Source organism: Marmota monax, unplaced genomic scaffold (genome assembly GCF_021218885.2).
Source record: "Marmota monax isolate L192 unplaced genomic scaffold, Marmota_monax_Labrador192_F-V1.1 WCK01_AAM20220418_F8-fsc00042, whole genome shotgun sequence".
NCBI classification, from domain to species: Eukaryota; Metazoa; Chordata; class Mammalia; order Rodentia; family Sciuridae; genus Marmota; species Marmota monax.
In genome coordinates this window covers 4,648,270-4,669,966 of record NW_026693008.1, presented here as the reverse complement: position 1 = coordinate 4,669,966, position 21,697 = coordinate 4,648,270, and the positions used below count along the sequence as shown (strand labels likewise).

Sequence of the window (21,697 nt, the reverse complement as noted above, 5' to 3'; positions counted from 1 at the left end):
AGGCAAAGAAGATAGCAACTCGGATTCTAGTTCAAGGGTGACACATAGCTGTGACTCACCGGCTATCTCTAGATGACTCACCTATCCTAGGATCCATGAAAACTAGATCTGTTAGCAGTGCCTAATATTAGGGTTTGGATATGTGGTGTCTCCCCAAAGCTCCTGTGTTAATGCAGAATTATTCATGTGAAATGATTAGAATCTGAAAGCTGTAACCTAATCCATCCATCCTAGTTTGAATGGACTGACTGGGGGGGGGGGTAACTATAGGCAGGTGGATTGTGGCTGGAGGAGGTGGGTCTCCCCCTGCTTCTTGGATGCCATGAAGTGTTCCTTTGCCACGCCCTTCCACATGATGTTCTGCCTTATCTTTGTCCCAAAGCAATGGAGTCAGATGTCCATGGTCTGAACCTCTGTAACCCTGAGCCAAAATAAACTTTCTCCTTCTCTTGGTTCTTGTCCTATATTTTGGTCACAGCCCCCAAAAGCTGACTAGCACACCTGTCGAAGGTGAAGAGGGGCAGTTGGGGACAGCCAGGTCCTGCGTTTGCTTTTTCCATTCCTATTTTAACTCTATAAAGAGAGTGGAGTCGAATGTGGAAGTTGTCAAATTTGATGGTCCTATATAAAATTTTACCTGAAATTACTTTTAACATCCAGCCCTCAAATAGGTACCCTGGGAAATTAGACAGATAATGGTGTTAAAAAATGAAGAAAGGAGCTCTGATTTCTGGTGCTATTGTCTGCTGGCATTTCTGGTATTATGGATAGTTATCAGTAGTTTCCTCGAAGCGCACCATTGATGTGGAATGGGAGAATGAAGTTTTCATACCTGTAATTTCAAAACCTCAAATTTTGGAAACTGTGATTTGTTATCTGGGGTCACTGTACATTTTTTTAATTGATTCAACAGTTAACAATATTCCTATAAACAAAGTTGAACAACTTCATAATCATACGTTAATAAAGTAAAAAACAGTGGAGAGTAACAGGAATGTGTTTTAGTGCTTTTCCCATTTTTCATTTGTATAACAATAAATGCAAAAAGGAAATTAACCTACCAGTATGACAATATGCAAAGGAATTGTAAGCTAAATCCCATAAAGGAGTTTAATTAAAAAATGGAATAGTTTAAAGATGTATACTAGATTGGGAGAAAAAGCATTAATTATAATGCCAGGTAAAAAATGAATGCACTTATTTTTTGGATTGTTGATGTTGGTTAAAAGTAGATTCCAGGATGCAAGAGTAATAAGCCTAGATCCAGGTACTATTTTTAATAAAAGTTCCCTGAGGGGGGCATTGATAAGCATATTTGACTAGAAACAGCACATAACATGTATATTAGTTTTGTTTTTAATTAGATTTGGACAGAATTCATTATTTTTAATGGCTTTTCATTAGTGAATAGAAACCATTATTTGGATGTATTATGGTAAAATAAATTCAAGGTGCATGCTTATTTTCAGCAAAATACCTCTTATGTATTTAAAGAAAGTATTGTTTGGAATACAAATCATAGGTGGGTATTTGAAATTCCTTGGTCTTAGACAAAGATATGATTAATATGTCAAAAAATACTTTTTCTTAAATTTTACAAAACTCTTGCTGCTGACTTAAAAAAAATTTTGTTTTGTACTTGGGATTGAACTCAGGGGCACTCAACCACTGAGCCATGCCCCCAGCCCTATTTTGTATTTTATTTAGAAATAGGGCCTAAATGACTTGCTTAACACTTTGTTTTGCTGAGGCTGTTTAACTCGAGATCCTCCTGCCTCAGCCTCCCAAGCCGCTGGGATTAATAGGTGTGCACCCAGCTTCTGTTTTTATCTGGACTTTTAGGAATGCTTCATGGTATGGGTAGAGGTGGAGATGCAACAAAATTTAGATGCTTCTCTCATACATGGCAACCAGATTCCTTGGGCTGAATCTGCCTAAGGAAAAAATAAAACATTGAATATCAAATTGACTCTCAGACATGAGCCCAGATTTACAGTATTTGCTATTATTTCTGCATGGAGAATTGTGTCTGCCTCAAAGAGGCCAGTTGGAATTAATCTTCAATTGCATGATTTATGCTCCATACTATAGAAATATGTCTTTCTGATGCTAGTCAACTAAATTGTAGCTTCTCAAAATGAGAAAAACCACAGTGACTTGTTAATGGCACACCGAGGAGGAAAAGTGGATTGTTTTAAGGCACAAATGAGCCATAAATTAAGCTCATAATGTTGTTTCTTAACTACAATTTTTAAAGGTGAATTTCTCCAACTTTATATATTATACAATTTTATATAACCTTAAATAATGAAATATCACCTACCAGCTCAGTGGATTTTTTTTCTCTAGCTCAGTGGGTTTTTAAAAAATTTTTTTTTTATTTTTTCCTCCCTTCCATCTTTCTCTGTGCAAATTCCTTTCCTGCAGGAAAGGTGCTGTGATATCATCTCTCGTTTATCCCCCACCTGTTATGCCCTTGACACAGTCGCAAATTCATACTAGCAAATGCAATCAAATAGGCATATTAAATTTTAAGTCATTTAAAAAAACGTACTTGGCCTCTGTTCAATTTCTTTTATTTATTTATTTATTTATTTTGGCAGGGGGTTGGGGTGGGGTACCTGGGATTGATCTCAGGGATACTTGACCACTGAGCCCCATCCCCAGCCCTATTTTGTATTTTATTTAGAGACAGGGTCTCACTGAGTTGCTTAGGGCCTCGCTGTTTCTGAGGCTGGCTTTGAATTCACCATCCTCCTGCCTCAGCCTCCCCAGCCACTGGGATTACAGAGGTGCACCACTGCACCAGTCTCTGTGCAATTTCTTTTTTTTTTTCTAATATCATTTTTTTTTAGTTCTAGATGGACACAATACCTTTGTTTTTATGTGGTGCTGAGGATCAAACTCAGTACCTCACATATGTTAAGGAAACACTCTACCATTGAGCTACTAGCCTAGTACCTGTGGACGATTTCAAAAGTAGTTTTTCATTTTGTTTGCAGAATAGCCACTAAGAATAACCTTTGGACCGACATCTACTGGGAAATCAACACTGATGTATTATTAACTGAATTTCAAACTTCATTCAGAGCTCATGAGTTTCTCCATTAATTCCCATTTTTGGTTTGACCCTTCAATCTTGAACAACACATTGTATTTATGATTACAACTCCTTGTTCTTCTCTGGTCTGGGACAGGGAGTTACTCTTTCCATGTTTCCCATGACCTTGATGTTTTTGAGGAGGGATGGTGAATTGTTTTGTGGATTGTTCCTCACTTTCGGTTTATCATGTGTACTCCTTGTGATTGAGGGGGTCTATGGATTTTTGAAAAGAGTACTACCCAGGTTAGCATATCCGATCAGGACCCCCACACTAGCATCATGATCTCGTCAGTGATATCTTCTTTTACCTTTAGTTGAGCTGGCATTAATTAATCAGGCTGCTTCATTTGAACGAAGTTACTGTATTTATCTTTTCCTGCTTAAATCTTTGCAAGCAAGTCACTAACTAGCTGAATCTGGGATTCAGCTCCATTTCCCAGTGGAATCAACTGGCCTCTCCCCAAGTGGGAAATCCTTGAATTAAATGACCTGAGCTTTGTAAACCTGGGTGCACTGGAAGTAATATCATTCAAATGTCCCTTGTCTGCTTGTTCCCACTGTGGGAGGTGAGGCCCCTCCTCTTTCTTTGTATTCCCCAAAATACCTGCATCCACCTCAGGAGCCCTTGGTTGGACTGCATGTCCATTTCTTCTATGGAATACAGCCTTCAGTGTATTTTGTAACCCAGCAACAAAGAGCAACCACTTGGTGACATTTTGTTGAGTGATGCTGCATATGAACTTGATTTACATGATTATCTTGTGTAATCTGCACACACAAGCACCCTCTGTACAGATAAGGGGCCTAAACCACAGAAGGCTTAAGTTGACCAAGGGAACCCCAAGGAATCTGGGGCAGCCCTGTTCTCTAAACCCATTTCTCAGGACCATACCTGGTACTATGCAAGCATTCAATCAGTGTTTGAATGGCAACACTGATGGATTGGTTAATAAGACTAAATTTCCTCCTCAGTTGACCTTCTTTGATGAGAGAAGTCTTTGAAATTATACATGAAATAAGAGAAGTTGAAACATGACTATGTTCTACAAAAATGTTACAAACTAAAAAAAAAAAAAAGAAAATAATAAGCCACCCTTGTGCAAATTATTAAATTTGCACATAGATTTGGATATGTGTATCTCATCTCCTCAGATAATGTTCTGACTCCCTGTAATAGTGAAAAAAAAAAGTTGCATTTTCTTCAGTGATGTGTCCTCAGAGAGATGGGTAAAATTAACACCAAATCACGCACAAAGAGGTTTCCGTAGTGCAATTAGAAGACAGAGCTCGGCCACTCTTTGATCTCCTCCTGTAATTATCATTCATGTATGTAAATTGTTTTAGGGCCTTACTATGTGGAAGACCCTGTGTCAGGCATTGAGACCAAATTGAACAAAATATTAAAGGAACCACTTCTCACAGAATTTCCCTCTAGTGGGCAAGACATATATTTTGTACATATATTTATTAGTGTATAATAAACACTAAATTTCAACGATGATATAACTAGGCTCACAGGAAACCCACATGTCTATGCCAGGATAGCATACCACCCCTCTGTTCTCTGTGTCCCCGAGAAAAGGACATTTACCCTGAGATCAAAGGAATATTTCTCATCATTTGTTGAATATGAAGCCTTGTTAGATTCCCCTAGTATTGAACGGTTGGCAGAATGTCTGTATCCAGATCTCATTCCTGCAAGGTTTATTTTTTGATTTTTTTGATTTTTTGATTTTTGGATACTGGGGATTGAACCCAGGGGCACTTAACCACTGAGCCACATCCCTCGCCGTTTTTATTTTATATTTTGAAACAGGACCTCATTAAGTTGCTTAGGATCTTACTAAGTTGCTGAAGCCGGCCTCAAATTTTGTTCCTCCTGCCTCAGCCTCCTGAGTCTCTGGGATTACAGGAGTGTGCTACTGCCCTGGCTCATTCTTGCAAGATTTGTAACAGGTGGATGGGAAATGGCTTTCAGCATTCCTAAACTATCTCGAAGTTCCTACCTCTGCCCTCCCCTTTTCCTCTCTGAGAATGTAGGCTTGTCTATCAGGTAGTGATGTCAGAGTTGGTTAGCTGTTCAGAATGAGATGAGCTGCCAATATGCAAATATCCTGCATTCTAAGAAAGCTAGTAAGAGGAAACTAAAGTGTAAAGACTTCTTCTATTTTAGATGGATAACATCATACCTAAGGAAGGAAGGCTTCTTGCTGTTTTTTTTTTTTTTTTTTCGGTCCCCCATCCCTACTCCTAGGTTTCAGCTAACCACAGTCTTTATTTAGTGTCATGTTTTTTACTTAGAAACATTTATTCAAAGTTCTCAAAAACAAAGCATTCAATACTAGGAGTCTCTGCGCAAGTGCAAATGATTAATGATGTAATTCTCAGCCCTTTATAAAGTGTCTTAACACCAGAGAGATTTATACAGTGTGCAATGGTGGTAGTGCTTGGATGTGAGAATAGGTAATCAATATCTGCAAGCTTGGAGAAACGGCTTCTATTTCCTCCACTAATGACATAGGGGGTTTTGCAAGGCAAGGGTGTCTGGAGCATGACGCGCTCCAAAGAAGAATTAATTTAAAATCTGAAGTGGAAGATCAGTTTCAATTAAAATTGCACTTGAACGTCTATTGGTGCAAGTGTGAAAGTAAGCATGGCGTCAGCTTAAACCTTCAGATTGTTACCACTGAATAAATGAATCCCGCGAGTCCAAGCCCTGATTATACTTTTATAGAGCACTAAATTATATCTCACTCATATCTGGAAGGTTATGAGAAATGGCATGAATGGAAGTCCTTTCTGACGCTGCAGATTATTGTTGTTGTTGGCGGTAGGATCATTATCAGGTATCTGTGTTTTTGTAAAGGATGACTTGCATTTATTATTCCTTTGGAGTCGTATGTGTTTGGGTGTATTTTACCATCTTCTGTTCCTTTTTTCCTCATTGAGTGTGATTTTATTGTAGTAGTAAAGTCCTGTAAGGCATTATTTATTTATTCTTTTTAGTTGTACATGTCAGTAGAGCCAATGTTGGCATATTTATACAAACATGGAGTATATGTTATTCTCACTAGTATCCCACTCTTGGGGTTGCACATGATGTGGACTTTTACTGGGTGTATTCATATATGAACATAGGAAAGTTATATCAGATTCATTCTACTGTCTTTCCTATTTCCATTCCCCTTTCCCTTCCCTTCATTCCCACTTGTCTTAATCCAATGAACTTTTATCCCTCCCCCCTTATCGTGTGAGCATTCACATATCAGAAAGAACATTTGACCTTTGATTTTTGGGGATTGGCTTATTTCATTTCACATGAAAGCTTTCAAATGCATCCATTTACAGGCAAAAGCAGAATTTCATTCTTCTTGATTTCTGAGTAATATTCCATTGTGTGTGTGTATATATATATATATATATATATATATATATATATATATATACCACACATTATACACACATACAATATTAACAAATGAGTTCCCATGTTTTAGACATACAGGCCCAGTTATAGAAAACTAAAATTTGTATTTCTGTCACCTTGTTTGATTAGTTTTCGTTTGTTTAGTCTTTGGACATGTGAAAGAAAATTTAAACTTGTCCCTGTAATTGGAGGCCATCTTAACATTCTCTCACCCCACCTTTTTCTTAAACTATACAGATGCATGGGGCTGGAAATGTAGTTCAGTGGTAGAGTACTTGTGTAGCATGGGTAAGACCCTGAGCTCAATCCTCAGTACCTCAAAACAACAAAAAGAAGACAGAAATGTGTGTGTGTGTAAGGTGAAAGTGAAGTTTGGGTAAGATATGGAAATGCACAGTCTGTGCTTCACCTTCTTGGAAATTCAAGCAAGAGGTGATACAGCAGGAATAAAGTGCTCATGACGTTTCCTAGTTTAGTTGGAGTGCTACCGTAAGGAAAGTTGACTTATTCCAAGAAGTATTATGGCATTTGCAAATGACTTACAAGTGTTCCAAGATCACCCATCTTTGCCATCCCCAGGGGATGTTCTTTATATGTGTTTTTTTCTTACTGTTTGGGATGACAATTAGGGGAATTTTTCAAATAGGAAGACCTGTATCTTCCTTTGCACAAGCTTGGATGTGTACTAATGCACAGAAATACCAGTGGATGAACAAGTTGGTCCCCTGGCTCTTCTCCTCTTCTGTCTGATCTATGAAGACATTTAAAGCTAAAAAAACTGAGACTATGAATGTCTGCATGTTTACATATATTAGCATGTGTATTTACATATACTCAACATTCTTATCTGAAAACCTTGGGTTTTATCTACCTAAAATTGTCCAGTTTAGACTTACTCTATGTCTCATTCTCAAAAGGAGATTCTTCCTAATCTGTTTAGCAAAGATTGTGTCTTTCCCTGCTTTGTTATACTGACGTGGTTAAAAGTAGAATGCAGAAAATCCTAAGAGCTCATTATCCACTTAACAGACATTGACCCCACAACATTTCATTTCCAAATAGGGCAGAGAAGAAAATATAGGGGTTTTTCTGTGTTCGAGTTGGATTGGGACCTATACGAATCATGCTGTATAATTGTACCTCTTCCTTTATTTTTATGGCATATGGTTTCCCCAGGTGTCTATTATTTCTATGAGCCCTGAATCCAATCTGAAGGCAATCTCATACTTCCCTCTCTGAAGAGAGAGAGGTTTGGAGAAAAAGAATAGTTTAACATCTGAGACCACAAACTAATCAAACTGGGAAATCTGTCACAATTCACCAAAAGAAAAGCCTGCCTTATTGTTTATATCATTTCTAATAAATCTCATCTACTTTTCTGTGACTTACTTTATTTAGTTAGTCAGTTAGTTATTTTTGAGTGCCAGGGATTGAACCAAGGTGCACTTAACCACTAAGCCACACCCCCCAACCCTTTTTTGTATTTAGAGACAGGATCTCACTGATTTGCTTATGGCCTCACTAAGTTGCCAAGGCTGGCTTTGAACTTGCAATCCTCCTGCCTCAGGCTTCTGAGCCGCTGGGATTACAGGCGTGCGTTTCTGTGACTTTTAATTTTGATTTTTTTTTTTCCTTTCCTTTCTCTGTTTACAGACTTTGGTGTTGTTAGAAAAAAATTGTGTTTCGGATACTGTTCACATCAACAAAACATGCTAAGTTGATTAAGTCACTTCCTTGTGAATGAACGCTCTGCTTATTTTAAGAAACTTGTTTCAAAATTGTCAAAAACGTGAACAACTCTTGACAGCCCTTCTGTGCAACTCCCTGAATCTGATTACAGATTAAGTTAGCAGGGGTTGTAACTCAGTGATAGAGCACTTGCCTACCACGTGTGAGGTACTGAGTTTGATTCTCAGCAACACATTAAAAAAAAAGATATTAAAGTTTTTTTTTAAACATAGCAAACGTTTTGATTGCATATCAAGAAGCTAAACTATCTTGGGTCATACATCTTTTCTGAAATCAAACCAATGGCATCAACCTATAACGTGTAATACTGCACGGTATGACCTCTTTAGAGTTGGCATGTGTTGGAAAATGTAGTTTGGTAGATGTGGGGTTCATCTTCCTGAGTCTTATTCATTCCATCTCTGATACTTGAGCCCCGAAGATTGAAGTGTTGCTTTCTTTCGACAGGTGCCTATGGTCCTGAGCACTGGGTCACGTCCAGCGTCAGCTGTGGGGGTCGTCACCAGTCCCCAATAGACATCTTAGACCATCATGCACGTGTTGGTGAAGAATACCAGGAGCTACAACTCGATGGCTTTGACAATGAATCTTCTAACAAAACCTGGATGAAAAACACAGGGAAAACAGGTAGGCATCTTTACTTGTCTGTGGATCAACAGGTAATATTTTGTAATCGCTTGTGTTTACCTTTCCCGGAATTTGCTCTTAAATAGTGCACATGGCCATATGGAGTCTAAATTAATCATGTGACTTTGGGCAAAGAGCACAGCCACTCTGAGCTTCAATTTTATCAAAAATATATAAAATGTGGCTGGGCATGGTGGCTCACACACTTATAATCCCAGCTGCATGAGAGGCTGAGACAGGAGGATCCCTAGTTCAAAGCCAGCCTCAGCAAAAGCAAGGCACTAAGGAACTCAATGAGACCCTGTTTCTAAATAAAATATAAAATAGGGCTGGGGATGTGGCTCAGTGGCCCAGTGCTCCTAAGTTCAATCCTTGGTACCCTCCCACACACACACACAAAAAAAACATATTTATATATTTGGACAATGACATTGTTTCACCCTCATAGCATTGTAATGATTCAACGAGTTAAAACATGTAAGGTACATAGTATGATCTTTCCAATACCTATCCAGTACGGTAGCTTTTGGCCACATGTGGCTATTTAAATTCAAGTTTTAATTAAGAATTAAATAAGATGGAAATTCAGCCCCTTGGTTGTACTGGGCACATTTCCAAAGCTCAGCAGCCGCATTTAGCAACTGGTATCATATTGCAGATACAGACAGCACTGGGCCCTATGTGCAGATGGAAATAAAATGATTTTCTTTGAGGTTTGGCTTTGTTAACATTTCTTATGAAAGCATGTGTGAACTTCTCCCTTGGTGTGTTTTCTGTGTGGTTCGATCCCTCCACTTTCTTTTTACCTCTCCACCTTGGCCTTTGGGGATCTGTGAGTAGTTGTCATCGTCTTTTTACCATGGCTAATGCGGAGAGTGGCCTCCCCGCTCATTAGTGTTGGGTAGCTCTCAGCTTCAGGATTTCCCTGTAAGTCTCTGTGTCCCCAGTGTCTGATCTGAAAATAAACACTGAGATGTGATATTATACTCCTGCTTTCTGCTGCCTGGGGTTACATTGATGGCTAAAGAAATTTTCTACATCTTCTTATTTCACTTCTTACAATTTTAACCCGTTAAAACACATTCTCTTTTCCTCCTTTTCTTCCTTTCCCTGTACTTGAACCACTCTGAGCAATCCCTTTTAAATCCTGGACAGCCTGAGGCCCCATGCTGGGCTAAAATGACTTCACTTTCAACCCTTTGGTTCGAAGCATGTTGTGTGAGCCCCAGAGCTGACTTTTGTCTTAACCTGACTGGCTGCCCATGCAGCTTGGGGGATCCATTTTCTTCCTGTGTGCCCGCCATGGCCTGAGATCATTCATGGACCATAGCCTGGCTTGTTCGTAGAATTGCTTCCCATTCAGAACAGTGATTCCTGAGTTTGGGCTTTTTCATAAACAGTTCTTCCCATCTACCAGCTGGCTATCCTCTCCTCTACCTTCATTCATCTGTTTCAGTAGCTGCTATGGAAAAACTTTGTGCACCTGCAGTGTTTGCCATACCCACCTGTCATCCATTCACCTCTGCTCCTCAGCCTGGTCTGTGTGCTTATCATTAGATTTCACAGTATCTACCCGTGCTCCTGGCTTATATGTCAGATGTAGCTGTCCCTTGAAGAACTGCAGTGGGAACACTCCTCTTTGACCATCTGATCTTAGCGGAGGAGAGCTTTGCCACAATGGGTGTGATCAGAGCTTAGAGCTCCGAGCCACCTCAGTGGCCCATTCTGGGGGCCTGTCAGTGGAATGCGCTGGGCTCTCTGATGCGGTTTTCTTCTTGACTTACCACGTTTGACAGCCTTCTGCAAAGATAGCACGTTTCACTGACAGCTGGGTATCACCAATGAAAGATTTGAGACGTGCGTAGGGTTCACTCAGTGGAAGTTGATTCATGACCCTTGGTCTTCCAGAAGCTGATTATCAATCTCTGTCACTCGGCTGACTTTCTCGATTGATCCACAACTTGCTGCCTCTCTGGGAGTGCATGCTTCTGGTTTGAAAGCCCAGCTAGCCAGATCCGTGCACATCTGTCTCAGCAAGCTCAGAAGCTCAGCGCTGAGCCGCAGGAATAAATCCCTGCTACTGTACTGATTCCTGTGAAAATTCTTGAAATTCCTGTGAAAATTCATACTACCTAGGCCCCCATCTCATAAATCCTTTGAAATGGCTTTAGAGGAGGGGTTTTTATAAAGCGACAGCCAGTTATATGCAATTTAAAACAAGAACATGAAATTGTTTTCTTCATTTCACAAAGTGTCAATTCGCAGTCGTTTAGAAAGTTTGATGCAGAAATCAACTTGTGGGTTTTTTTTTTGTTGTTGTTGTTCTTTTTTTGCTTTTTTTTTTTTTAATAAGCAGAAGGCTAGGAAGGTTTCCTTCTGTATATCTTGAAATGCCACATTAGCTCATCAATATTCAAGTATTTAAGCGAAACGAGAATTCATTTAATATATTAAATGAAGGCAACCTGAATAATTGCAGTCTTTTTTTTTAAAGCACACATATCATTATGTGTTTTGAAAGATGTTATGAGTGAAGGAAATAGAGCTGTAGGAGCAAGGTGTTTCATACAACTGCACATGAATCTACAATTACCAGAAAAATTAAAAGTTTAAATTTTTAAATAACGCATCTGACAGGAGCCACATGGTCTTGTCTTGGCTGCAATCATTCACTTTATATCTGCCCCTCATACCTTGTTATAGAAAATGCTTCTTTTGCTTAAATCATTAATTTTTAAGCAACACAGATTTTTTTTCTCCTCTCCAAGTATTTTTGTGAACTTCATCTTTCCAGAAAGTAAATTCAAGAGGGAGTATTTATTTATTTATTTATTTATTTTTTCCCTGATGGAAATTTACAGGTCACTTATCTGTAAAATAGACTCTGTCTTTGGATATTAAAATATGAATATAGAAAGTTAATATTTAAAGCAGCCTATTACATACAGACAGTAACTTTCCCATAAAACAGTTTTAATGTTCAGATCTGTCTTCACCCCCGAGACTGCTATATATCCCCATCCGGCAGAATCAATAGAGCGACTTCGTTTCACCTCGCCCACTTCTCGAAAGTTGTCTCAAATATCTTTACAAGACAGATAGTGTCTCTCTATTTCTTCCCAAGGAGCCATAACTAACTGTCCGTTGTGCCAGTACTCATTTCATTTCATCTAAAGTTATTTCTCTCGCTTTCATTTTCGAGGGATGAAAAGATAATGCATTCTATCAGGAGCACTTCAAGATGATCTTGCTGTTGCTAGCATTAGCTTCTTGCTAAACGCTCGGAATTGAAGACTTTGATGGCATTTTTTGGGTGTGTGTTAATAACCATGGTCCGTAAATTTTAACTATTAGGTGTGCTTTTTGATACACACACACACATTGATATATATTTTTTTGTATCAGGGACTGAACCCAGTGGCGCTTAACCACTGAGCCATATCCCCAGCTCTTTCTTATATTTTATTTACAGACAGGGTCTTGCTGAGTTGCTGAGGGCCTTGCTAAGTTGCTGAGACTGGCCTTGAACTCGAAATCCTCTTGCCTCAACCTTCTGAACTGCTAGGATTATAGATATGTGCCACCACACCTGGCTTTCCACGACTTTTTCTTAAATTCTGCACTAAGGATAAAGAGGAAATGTTCTCCATGAAGTACTCCCCCCACGTTCTGTTGGTTTGCTGTATTTCTTGTTAGCCTACATTCTGGTTTTTATTTTTAATTTTATTTGTAGATGGATGCAATTTCTTTATTTTATTTATTTTTATGTGGTGCTGAGGACCGAACCCAGTACCACCCACAGGCTAGACAAGTGCTCATTGAGCCACCCCCACTAACCCAGCCTACATTCTTTCCTATTGGAGTGCAGAGACCACAGTTCTATTCCAGAAATAGGTGTTAATTTAAAAAGGATAGATGGCAGAGAGCACGGGTGTAGATAGTTAGATCAGGATCCATTTCCTAGTATGTTCCCCATAAAATTCAGATGAGCATCTGAAGACCACTGTACTCACTTTATTTCACCTGGCCTTGGAACTTTTATGGGAGAGTATCAGCACAAGAACACACACATTTATGAACAAACAAATTGCTGGAGAAACACAGAATCTTACTCCTGTTTATTTCTATACACTGTCTTCCTAAGTGACTGTGTGACCCAGGTTGAGTGGCAGAGAAACATGCGGCTTTGCCCTTTTTCCCACACACAGGGGTAAGGCCCCACGGAGCAGTGAGAGTCTAATGCTGAAACTTGCTCCATGGTCATGGTCCCTGTAGTCCCGAGCTGGAGCTCACCTATTGCCTCTGTGCAGCCCAAAAGGTCGCTGTTCTCTTCCAAGGTTCGCAGAGACAACAATCCAAGCCTTTGGGTGTCAGCACTGGGCTGCCACAGTGGGCGCCCAACTGGGTTTTCAGGTGCATTCTTCATGATACATGAGCTCCCTCCCAAATTCATGGGCTGTGTTGCTTAGCCCCACCCCACAACCGTACCAGCCTGGTCACCCTAAAGTCACTTGCAGGCAAGAGCCTTTGTCATCTGGAGATCGGAAAGGAAGTGTTTTAGTCAGTTTTTTCACTACTGTGAGTAAAGGACCTGAACAGCACAAGTGTACGGAGAAAAGTTCATTTGGGGGCTCAGGGTTTCAGAGGTCTCAGTCCATAGACAAAGGCTCCATTCCTCAGGGCTCGAGGTGAGGCAGGACATCATGGAGGAAGAGTGTGGTGGAGGGAAGCAGCTCACATGGTGATCAGGAAGCAGAGAGAGACTCCACTCTCCAGAGACAAATAGAGATCCCAAAGCCACGCCCCCAATGCCCCTCCTCCAGCCACACCCACCTGCCTCTAGTCCCACTGGGGGTTAGTACCCAGGGCCTTGCACACTCCAGGCAAGCGCTCTACCACCAAACTACACCCCCAGCCCCAAGAATCAAAATTTTTTTTAAAAAAAAATATGTATTAGGGCTGGGGCTGTAGCTCAGTGGTAGGGTGCTTGCCTAGCATGAATGAGGCACTGGGTTCGATCCTCGGCACCACAAAAATAAATAAATAAATAAAATGAAGGTATTATGTTCATCTACAACTGAGTAAACTGTTTTAATTCATAATATCTATGGAGCAGAGATTTTGGTATTGACTTTACCCTAAATTCATTCTCATTTCAATAAGAACTATCTTTTTTTGTTTCTGGGTTTTTTTTTTAGAATTTTTATTTATTTATGTGTACACAAATGGAGCATAGCTTTTCATTTCTCTGTACACAATGCTAAGTCGTACCATTCATTCCATCATACATGTACATAGGATAATAATGTGAGTCTCATCCACCATGTTTCCCACTCTCTTTCCCCTCCCCTCCCCTCCCCTCCCCTCACTCCCCTCTGCCCAATCCATAGTTCCTCCATTCTTCCCTTACCCACCCCCATTATGCACCAGCATCCACGTATCAGGGAAAACATTTGGTCTTTTTGGTATTGGCTTATTTCACTCAGCATGCTATTCTTCAGTTCCATCCATATACCTGGAAATGCCATAATCTCAAGCTTTAAGGCTGAGTAATATTCATATATATATATATGTGTGTCATATATATATATGTGTATATATATATGACACATATATATCTCACAGTTTCTTTATCCATTCATCTCATTAAGATCTATCTTAACCCTAATAATCCTCTTGGCTGACCAGGACCTGGATCATTTCATTTGACAGATTCTTCACCTGTATTTCCTTAGGAGTTCCAACTTGCTTTGTGCCAAATCCTTACCTTTATTTTTATGACAACATCCCCAAACCCACTTCAATTCTTTAATGACCATTAATTGGTATGAATGTGGGATATGGAAGAAAGACCAGTTTGGGGTTCATAATTCCTCATTTCTTTTTATCTCCAAGTTTTGTTGATGTCGCTACAGATTGATGGCTAAGCAGGCTGCCAAGCTCCTTAGCCATCAATCCGTATCGACACAAACAAAAATGGATTTTTGGAAAAATCTCTGATTCGGCATCATTTGTACTGGGCATCCCTGACCCTGTGTGCGTATTACACTGGGTCATCTCTGCTTAGCTCAAGGTGGCCCAAAAGAGAAAGTTTAAGATTAAATTTTTGTAAGTCCATTCATGGATTAAGAAATTGTGACACATACAGACACGCGCACACACACATGCAGTGGAGTTCTACTCAGTCCTAAAGAATAAAATTATGGCATTTGCTGATAAATGAATGGAAACAGAATATCATGCCAAATTAAATAAACCAGACTCAGAAACTCAAAGGTTGAATGTTTTCTCTTGTTATGTGGAAGCTAGAATAAAATAAAGGACAGAAGGGTTGATGGAAGGCTAGGGTCACATTCAGGCATAGGGAAGATCAGTGGTGTACAAGAAAGTGATCAAGATGGAGAGGTGAGATGGGAAAGGGGAGGTTATGCAGAATGAATTCTTTGAAAATCAAGTGTGCATCTATAAATATACCACAGGGAATTTTTACCTTTATACATAAGTAGAAAGCCCCAATCAAAAAATATATAGACAGGCCAGGCTTGGTGGCATCCACGTAATCCCAGCAGCTCAGGAGGCTGAGGCAGGAAGATTACCAGTTCGAGATCAATGTTAGCAACTTCGTGAGGCCCTAAGCGACTCAGTGGGACCCTGTCTTAACATAAAAAATCAACAGGGCTGAGGATATGACTCAGTGGTTAAGCACCCTGGATTTTATCCCCAATATTAGTTAGGTAGACATACAGACAGACAGACAAAAGGAAGACTGGTAGAGTAGAGGAAGGATAACGGGCATCTGGGGAAGGAGAGCAGGGGTCTGGCAGATGGCAAATGGGGTTCGTGAACTGAAATTAAATTCCATGCATGTAGGATTTTGTCGGGATGAACCCAATTACTATATGTAATTCTAATGCTCTGATATAAAAAAGTCGTCCTCTGGTATACAAAAGGAGTCCATTCTTTTGAGGAATACTAGGCATGATTTGGCTCTTAACTTTATAAATTACTTTGTTCCAGAAGCCCCAGATCATTATTTCTTTCTGATTATTAACTATCTCATCTTATCTGAATCCTGGGATTCAGTTAGGACCGATTTCCCCGCTTTTCTGTTGAGTGAGAGGCACCGCAAGCTCTGTTTCTTGTTTGCTAAGCTCCATTTCCTTTGTCTTGGCCCCTCGGCCCCACACTCTGCATTCAGGTTGTAGGTTAGAGTAGCTGCAGAGACAGAAGCACAGTTAACCACTTGCCCTGAAATTCAAGGTCACTTTGGAAGTCCCCTTTCTTTTTTATGGTACAGAATCTTCTGTGAGACTCCTATCTGTCATATCCTCCATGGTCAGAGGGTTACCAAGTCCATGTTGTTCATCTGTGCTACATTTACTAGTGAGTTAACTGAGACCTAGGATAATCCTGTGGTTTGTCATCTCTTGGATGTCTGTTGTTCCAACAGAGCATGTCCAGTGTCTTTTCTGAATAACTGCAGGAACTTTTTTTTTTGTTTTCTACTACCAATTTTGGTTTCCTCTCAAGCCTTCTCCACAGCGTAGCCGTAGGAATCTACCTAGTTCTCTAATCTGATCTTGCTCATCTCTCTTTCCTTTTCTCTTTGGTAACCATATCAATGACTTCCCATTATTCTTGGGACAGAGACAGGTGGCTCACTATTTCTGCCTCTTACTACATCCTGCTTTCTGGGTAGAAGTCACTCTGGCTACCTCCTCCTCAGTCCTACTCCCACCACTTCCACTACCACAGGACCTTTGCATAAACTCTTTCTCCCTTGACTTGGTCCCTTCTTGTGAGCATTTCCCCAGGGAGCTCTCCTGGTCAGGCAACTCCTATCAAATCTTGACATATCCTGAGTTAGATGCCCATTTGCTAGAAGCTTTGCTTCTGCCATCTGTTTAGTCCTCAGTGCCTGTCATTCCCGTTGAACTTCAGCTCCACGAGGGCAGGAATATGTCTGATTTTCCTGATTCTCTTCCTCAGCAATTATTCTGTAACTATTTATTGAGTCTGCACAATAGCACATGCCTGTAATCCCTTAGGCTCAGGAGGCTGAGGCAAGAGGATTGCAAGTTCAAAGCCAGCCTGAGTCACTTAGTGAGGCACTTAGCAACTCAGTGAGACCCTGCCTCGGTGGAAGGCTGGAACTAGATCCCAGGCCTCCTGGCTTTCAGACCCTGGCCCTTCCTTTTCACCAAGAGCCCCAGGACAATACAGAAGTCAATATGGTAGAGGGTGGTCTGGGGTCCTGTGTTCAGATCCAGTTTCGCAGACTTTGCTGGCTGAACAGAGCTGCAAATGGGAGAGGGGGTTCAGATAGCGAGCAGTTGGCACGCCTCCCATTTATTTTTCTTTTAACTTTTAGCACCAACTGCTGTTTACATAGATTTGTGGTGTGAACATTTGCTTTAGCCCGGAATTATATACACACATCCAACTTCAGTTATCAACTCTTGCTGGATATCCTGTGAAAAACTGCCCCGAGTGCCAGGGCCGAGGTCATCCTTTCAGAGATAGAAGGAAACCAACGCAATTCTGTCTTCACCCAGCAATCTGACTCCCTCTCTACCTCTGGTTCCTGAGCAGAACCTATGGCACCCTTACATTATGGGGGTCGCCAGACCCGGGGGCAATCTGGGGAGAGCCATGGATCGGCTCCCTGGGTTAATCACTTGATAAACAGCACTTCCTGGAGCCAGCTGTCGGCTGGGACATCGGTGTGAATGGCTTTTCTGAGTATTCTTTCTGTGTCCACCTTTGTGATCCTCTTTCGGAATCTGTGAAGTCCTTGCTGTTTTATTCCAGTTTTACAGAGCAGAGGTACCAAAAGATGCATTTTTTTCTTAAAACACGGACCATGTGCGATCTAGGTTTCCAATTCCGACTCCTGGATTCCTGAAGTGCAGCTGTGCTCAGAATGTGACTTCTCATTTCAGGGGTCATGGATCCAGAGCGCTGTAGGTGGGTGCCACCGTGGGTTTTTTGACCTCTGGGTTACGGGGCCCTGACCTGAAGCTCCCATCTTCTTCTGCCTTCTCCATCCTACTGCTTCAATTTTACCATAAGCCGTGTTAGCCCCCAGGGCCCGTTCTAGACAATCCACTCTCATGTATACGTTTCCTCCCCCTCCTCCTCTCTCCCCATCCGTCCTGGTCAGTTCAGGCTGCCATATCAAAATGCCATTTCAGTGAGTTGGCTTCCACCAGAAATAATCCTCAGAGTTCTGGAGACTGGAGATCCCAGGTCCAGGCAGTGGTAGTCTCTGTCTGGTCAGGACCTGCTGAGAAGAGGGCACCTTCTCTCTGTCTTCAATAGGGAGGTCCTCTCTCAGGTCCTTGTGAAGGGCACTAATCCCATTCATGAAGACCCCACCCTCATAACCTGATCCCTTTCTCATGAGCCCCACTTCCTCCTAATTCCCTCATATTGGAGATCAGCCTTTGAGTTTATGAAGTTTGTGTGTGTGTGGGGGGTATATTAGTGAGCTCATTTTACCACCCATAAATTTACTACCAATAGTCCTGATGAGAACATTTAGAGGAGGGAAAGTTTATTTGGGGCTCATTGTTTTGGAGGTCTCAGTTCATAGTTGGCCAGCTCCATTGCTCTGGGCCTGAGGTAAGGCACAACATCATGGCGGAAGGAGGAACGCAGCTCATGACATAGCACCAGGAACAAAGTATATATCCCCAAAACAGGCACCCAGGAACCTACCTCCTCTAGCCACACTCTAGCTGCCTATGGTTCCCACCCAGCTAACCCCCGAGGGGATTAATCTATGGATGAGGTTACACCTCTTATAACCCAGTCATTTCACCCCTGGACTATCTTGCATTATCTCCCACATGAGCTTTTGGAGGACACCTCCTATCTAAACCATGACAGGGGAGCTCGATCACAGGCTGTGATGCCAATCTTGGACCATCTTGCATATCTACATTCAGCTGTTATGGCCCTTGTTTTAAAATCTGCTTTTGTTTATTATTCTTGTAATGTTATATACTTGCTTTTATTTTTCAGTTTGCTTATTTTGTTTTCATGAAGTCAAATGGATTTTAAAAGAAAGCTTTTTATGAGCATTGTCCGTAGGAAAAAACCCCATGCTCTTTGACATGGATAGTTACTGTGAAAAATTTTACGTGCATGGTTTATGGAAAATAAATCAGTTTCCCATGTTATCAAAATCTAGTTTAATACTTTCGGGGCAAAGGGGAAGGAGTGTGTGCCAAGGATTTGTAGAGCACCAAACAGGAGATTTTCTTTTCGTTGATGTGATTCAAGGGATAGAAAGAATACATAAGAGCAAATATCTTTTTAACAGCTGTGTTTTAGTGAACTAGAAGTATCAATCACCCCTTAAGATCTGCTCCAAGAGAGTATTTGGGCTATACCTGGCCTTAGTGGTGGTCCTATGTCATGATGCCTCTTATTTTCTTTCTTTTTTGGGTGGGAAGGAGAGAAGGGGATGGTTGTACTGGGGATTGGTCTCAGGGCCACTAAACCACTGAGCCCCATCCCCAGCCTCATTTTGTATTTTATTTAGAGACAGGGTCTCACTGAGTTGCTTAGGGCCTCACTTTTGCTGAGACTGGCTTTGAACTTGCGATCCTCCTGCCCCAGCCCCCCCAGCTGCTGGGATTGCAGGCATGTGCCACTGCAGCTAATGTGATTCTTATTTTCTTCCAAGACCGTGTTGCTTTCATGCTGAACTCTATCTAAAAAGGGACAGTTCCACCTGTATGGCCACCCCACTCCCTGTGCTGTACCCATGTTCCAGGCTTGATTCTAGAAATAGTTGACAGACCCCCCATTGGTCACATACCTTCCAGATTCCTGGCACTATACTCAGCTCTTTGGGAATGTGGTTGCCTCTAAATGTCAAAGGAGCCTCGAAGCGCAGGCAGGCAGTATTGGTACTGCCATTTGATCAATGGGGTAGGATACCTGCCTGAGGTCACGCCCCTGCCAAGTGGCAGGATGAGATGCCAGTCCTCTCGGAGCTGATGCTCATAGGACATATTGTGTTCTCTGGTAACTACCTTTGGTCCCTTGTGTTTTGAAATGATGGCCATCCTCAGGGTCCTTAGAAAATTGTTACAGGATAGCCAGGATGATGCCCCCTCCCCAGTTTTATAAGTAAACAAAAATAGAATCCATTCTTGAAAGGGGCGAATGTGCGTGAGGCACGCTGTGTGCTCTGGTGAGAAATACAATAAAATGAAAAATGAGATTAATGTTTCAGATTGTACAGTTCCCTAATTATGTCTTTAATTATTCATATAAAACAAGTAAAATGACCCCTGACAGAGACATAAATGATTTAGGATAAAATCAAATATTTATAGGATGACGCTGACTCCCTGCGCGTATTGTAACAGATGCACTTAGAATCTTTGCCTTCGTTCTCTGGATGTAAAATTTTATATATTGAATTTATAGCAGTGTGAGAATAAGCAACAGTATTTAGGACTCTACTGAGTTAATACCTGGGTGTTTGACATTGGAATGAAAGGTATGTGCAACATATTATCTGATATTTTGGAAGCTACATCTTTATGTATATGTCAGTTTAGATATTATCTTAGCTAATATTTTATCTTACAAGAGATTACATTTTCCAGGTCATGGAAGGACAATCTGTTTGCTTTTGTTTACCTTTTAATGTTTTAATTTGAGACAGGGTCATGCTAAGCTGCGTAGGGCCTCACTAAGTTGCAGAGGCTGATATCCAACTTTTGATCCTCCTGCCTCAGCCTCCCAAGTTGCCTGGATTACAGGCATGCACCATCATGCTTTGCTGTGTTTTTTTTTTTTAATTTATTTTTTAGCTGTAGGTGAACACATACCTTTATTTTATTTTTACGTGGTGCTGTGTATCGAGCCCAGTGCTTCACGCATGCCAGGCAAGTGCTCTACCACTGAGCTACAGCCCCAGCCCACGCCTGTCTGTTTTGTTTCTGGTGTATCAGGGATTGAACTCGGGCACTCCAGCACTGAGCCCCATCCCCAGCCCTATTTTGTATTTTATTTAGAGACAGGGTCTCACTGAGTTGCTTAGCACCTCGAGTTTGCCGAGGCTGACTTTGAAGTCAAGATCCTCCTGCCTGGGCCTCCGGAGCTGCTGGGATTACAGACGTGCACCACCACACCTGGCTTGTTTACCTTTTTAAGTGGTTAGAAAATCAAAAGGAGGAAGAACTCTGTGAAAATTATATCAAATTCAGATTTCCATGTGGTTAAGCGAGGTTTCACAGGAGGCTGGCCTCAGTCATGTCATTGTGTATGCCTTTGGCTGCTTCTGTGGCATAAAGCTGAGACCTAATAAGTGCACCAGAGAGGGCAACTACTCTATTAAGCCTAAAATATTTAGCAAATGCCTCTTAACGGGAAAAGTGTGCCAACCCCTGTTCTAAAACATGCCCCAAACAGGAAAAAAAAAATTAGAATAATACCCTAGCGTGTTTAATTGGCACAAGAAACACTTGCTTTTACTTCATTTCATCCTTTAATTTGCTGTCCCACTAATTGAATGTTCCCTGTATATTTTCTCAGAAGTTGGAGAAAAACTGCCTTTTGAATGCAATAAAAAGGGATTTATATGAGCAGGGTTCCTTCTCTTGTGTTTAATGCTTCCTTTATTTAGAGAAGTACTGAAACTAATTGCCCTGTTTTAGAAATGGGTCATTAGTCTAGTCCCTATCTTTTATGGAGACCTCATTTGCATGCAGGGTTTCTCTCTGAAGCTCTAACTGGGATCTCTTCAGCAAGAGGAGACAATGAGGATC

General features: G+C 41.1%; 1 protein-coding gene across 3 annotated transcripts in view; it reads left to right on the top strand.

Moving 5' to 3' along the window:
• Positions 1–21,697, top strand: part of Ptprg (protein tyrosine phosphatase receptor type G) — a 712,009-nt gene that overhangs the window by 403,237 nt on the left and 287,075 nt on the right. For all 3 annotated transcript variants that reach the window (XM_046452932.2, XM_046452933.2, XM_046452931.2), the window contains exon 3: positions 8,727–8,906. In XM_046452932.2, coding sequence (XP_046308888.1) covers positions 8,727–8,906 — 180 coding nt within the window. The remainder of the gene's footprint in view (positions 1–8,726; positions 8,907–21,697) is intronic.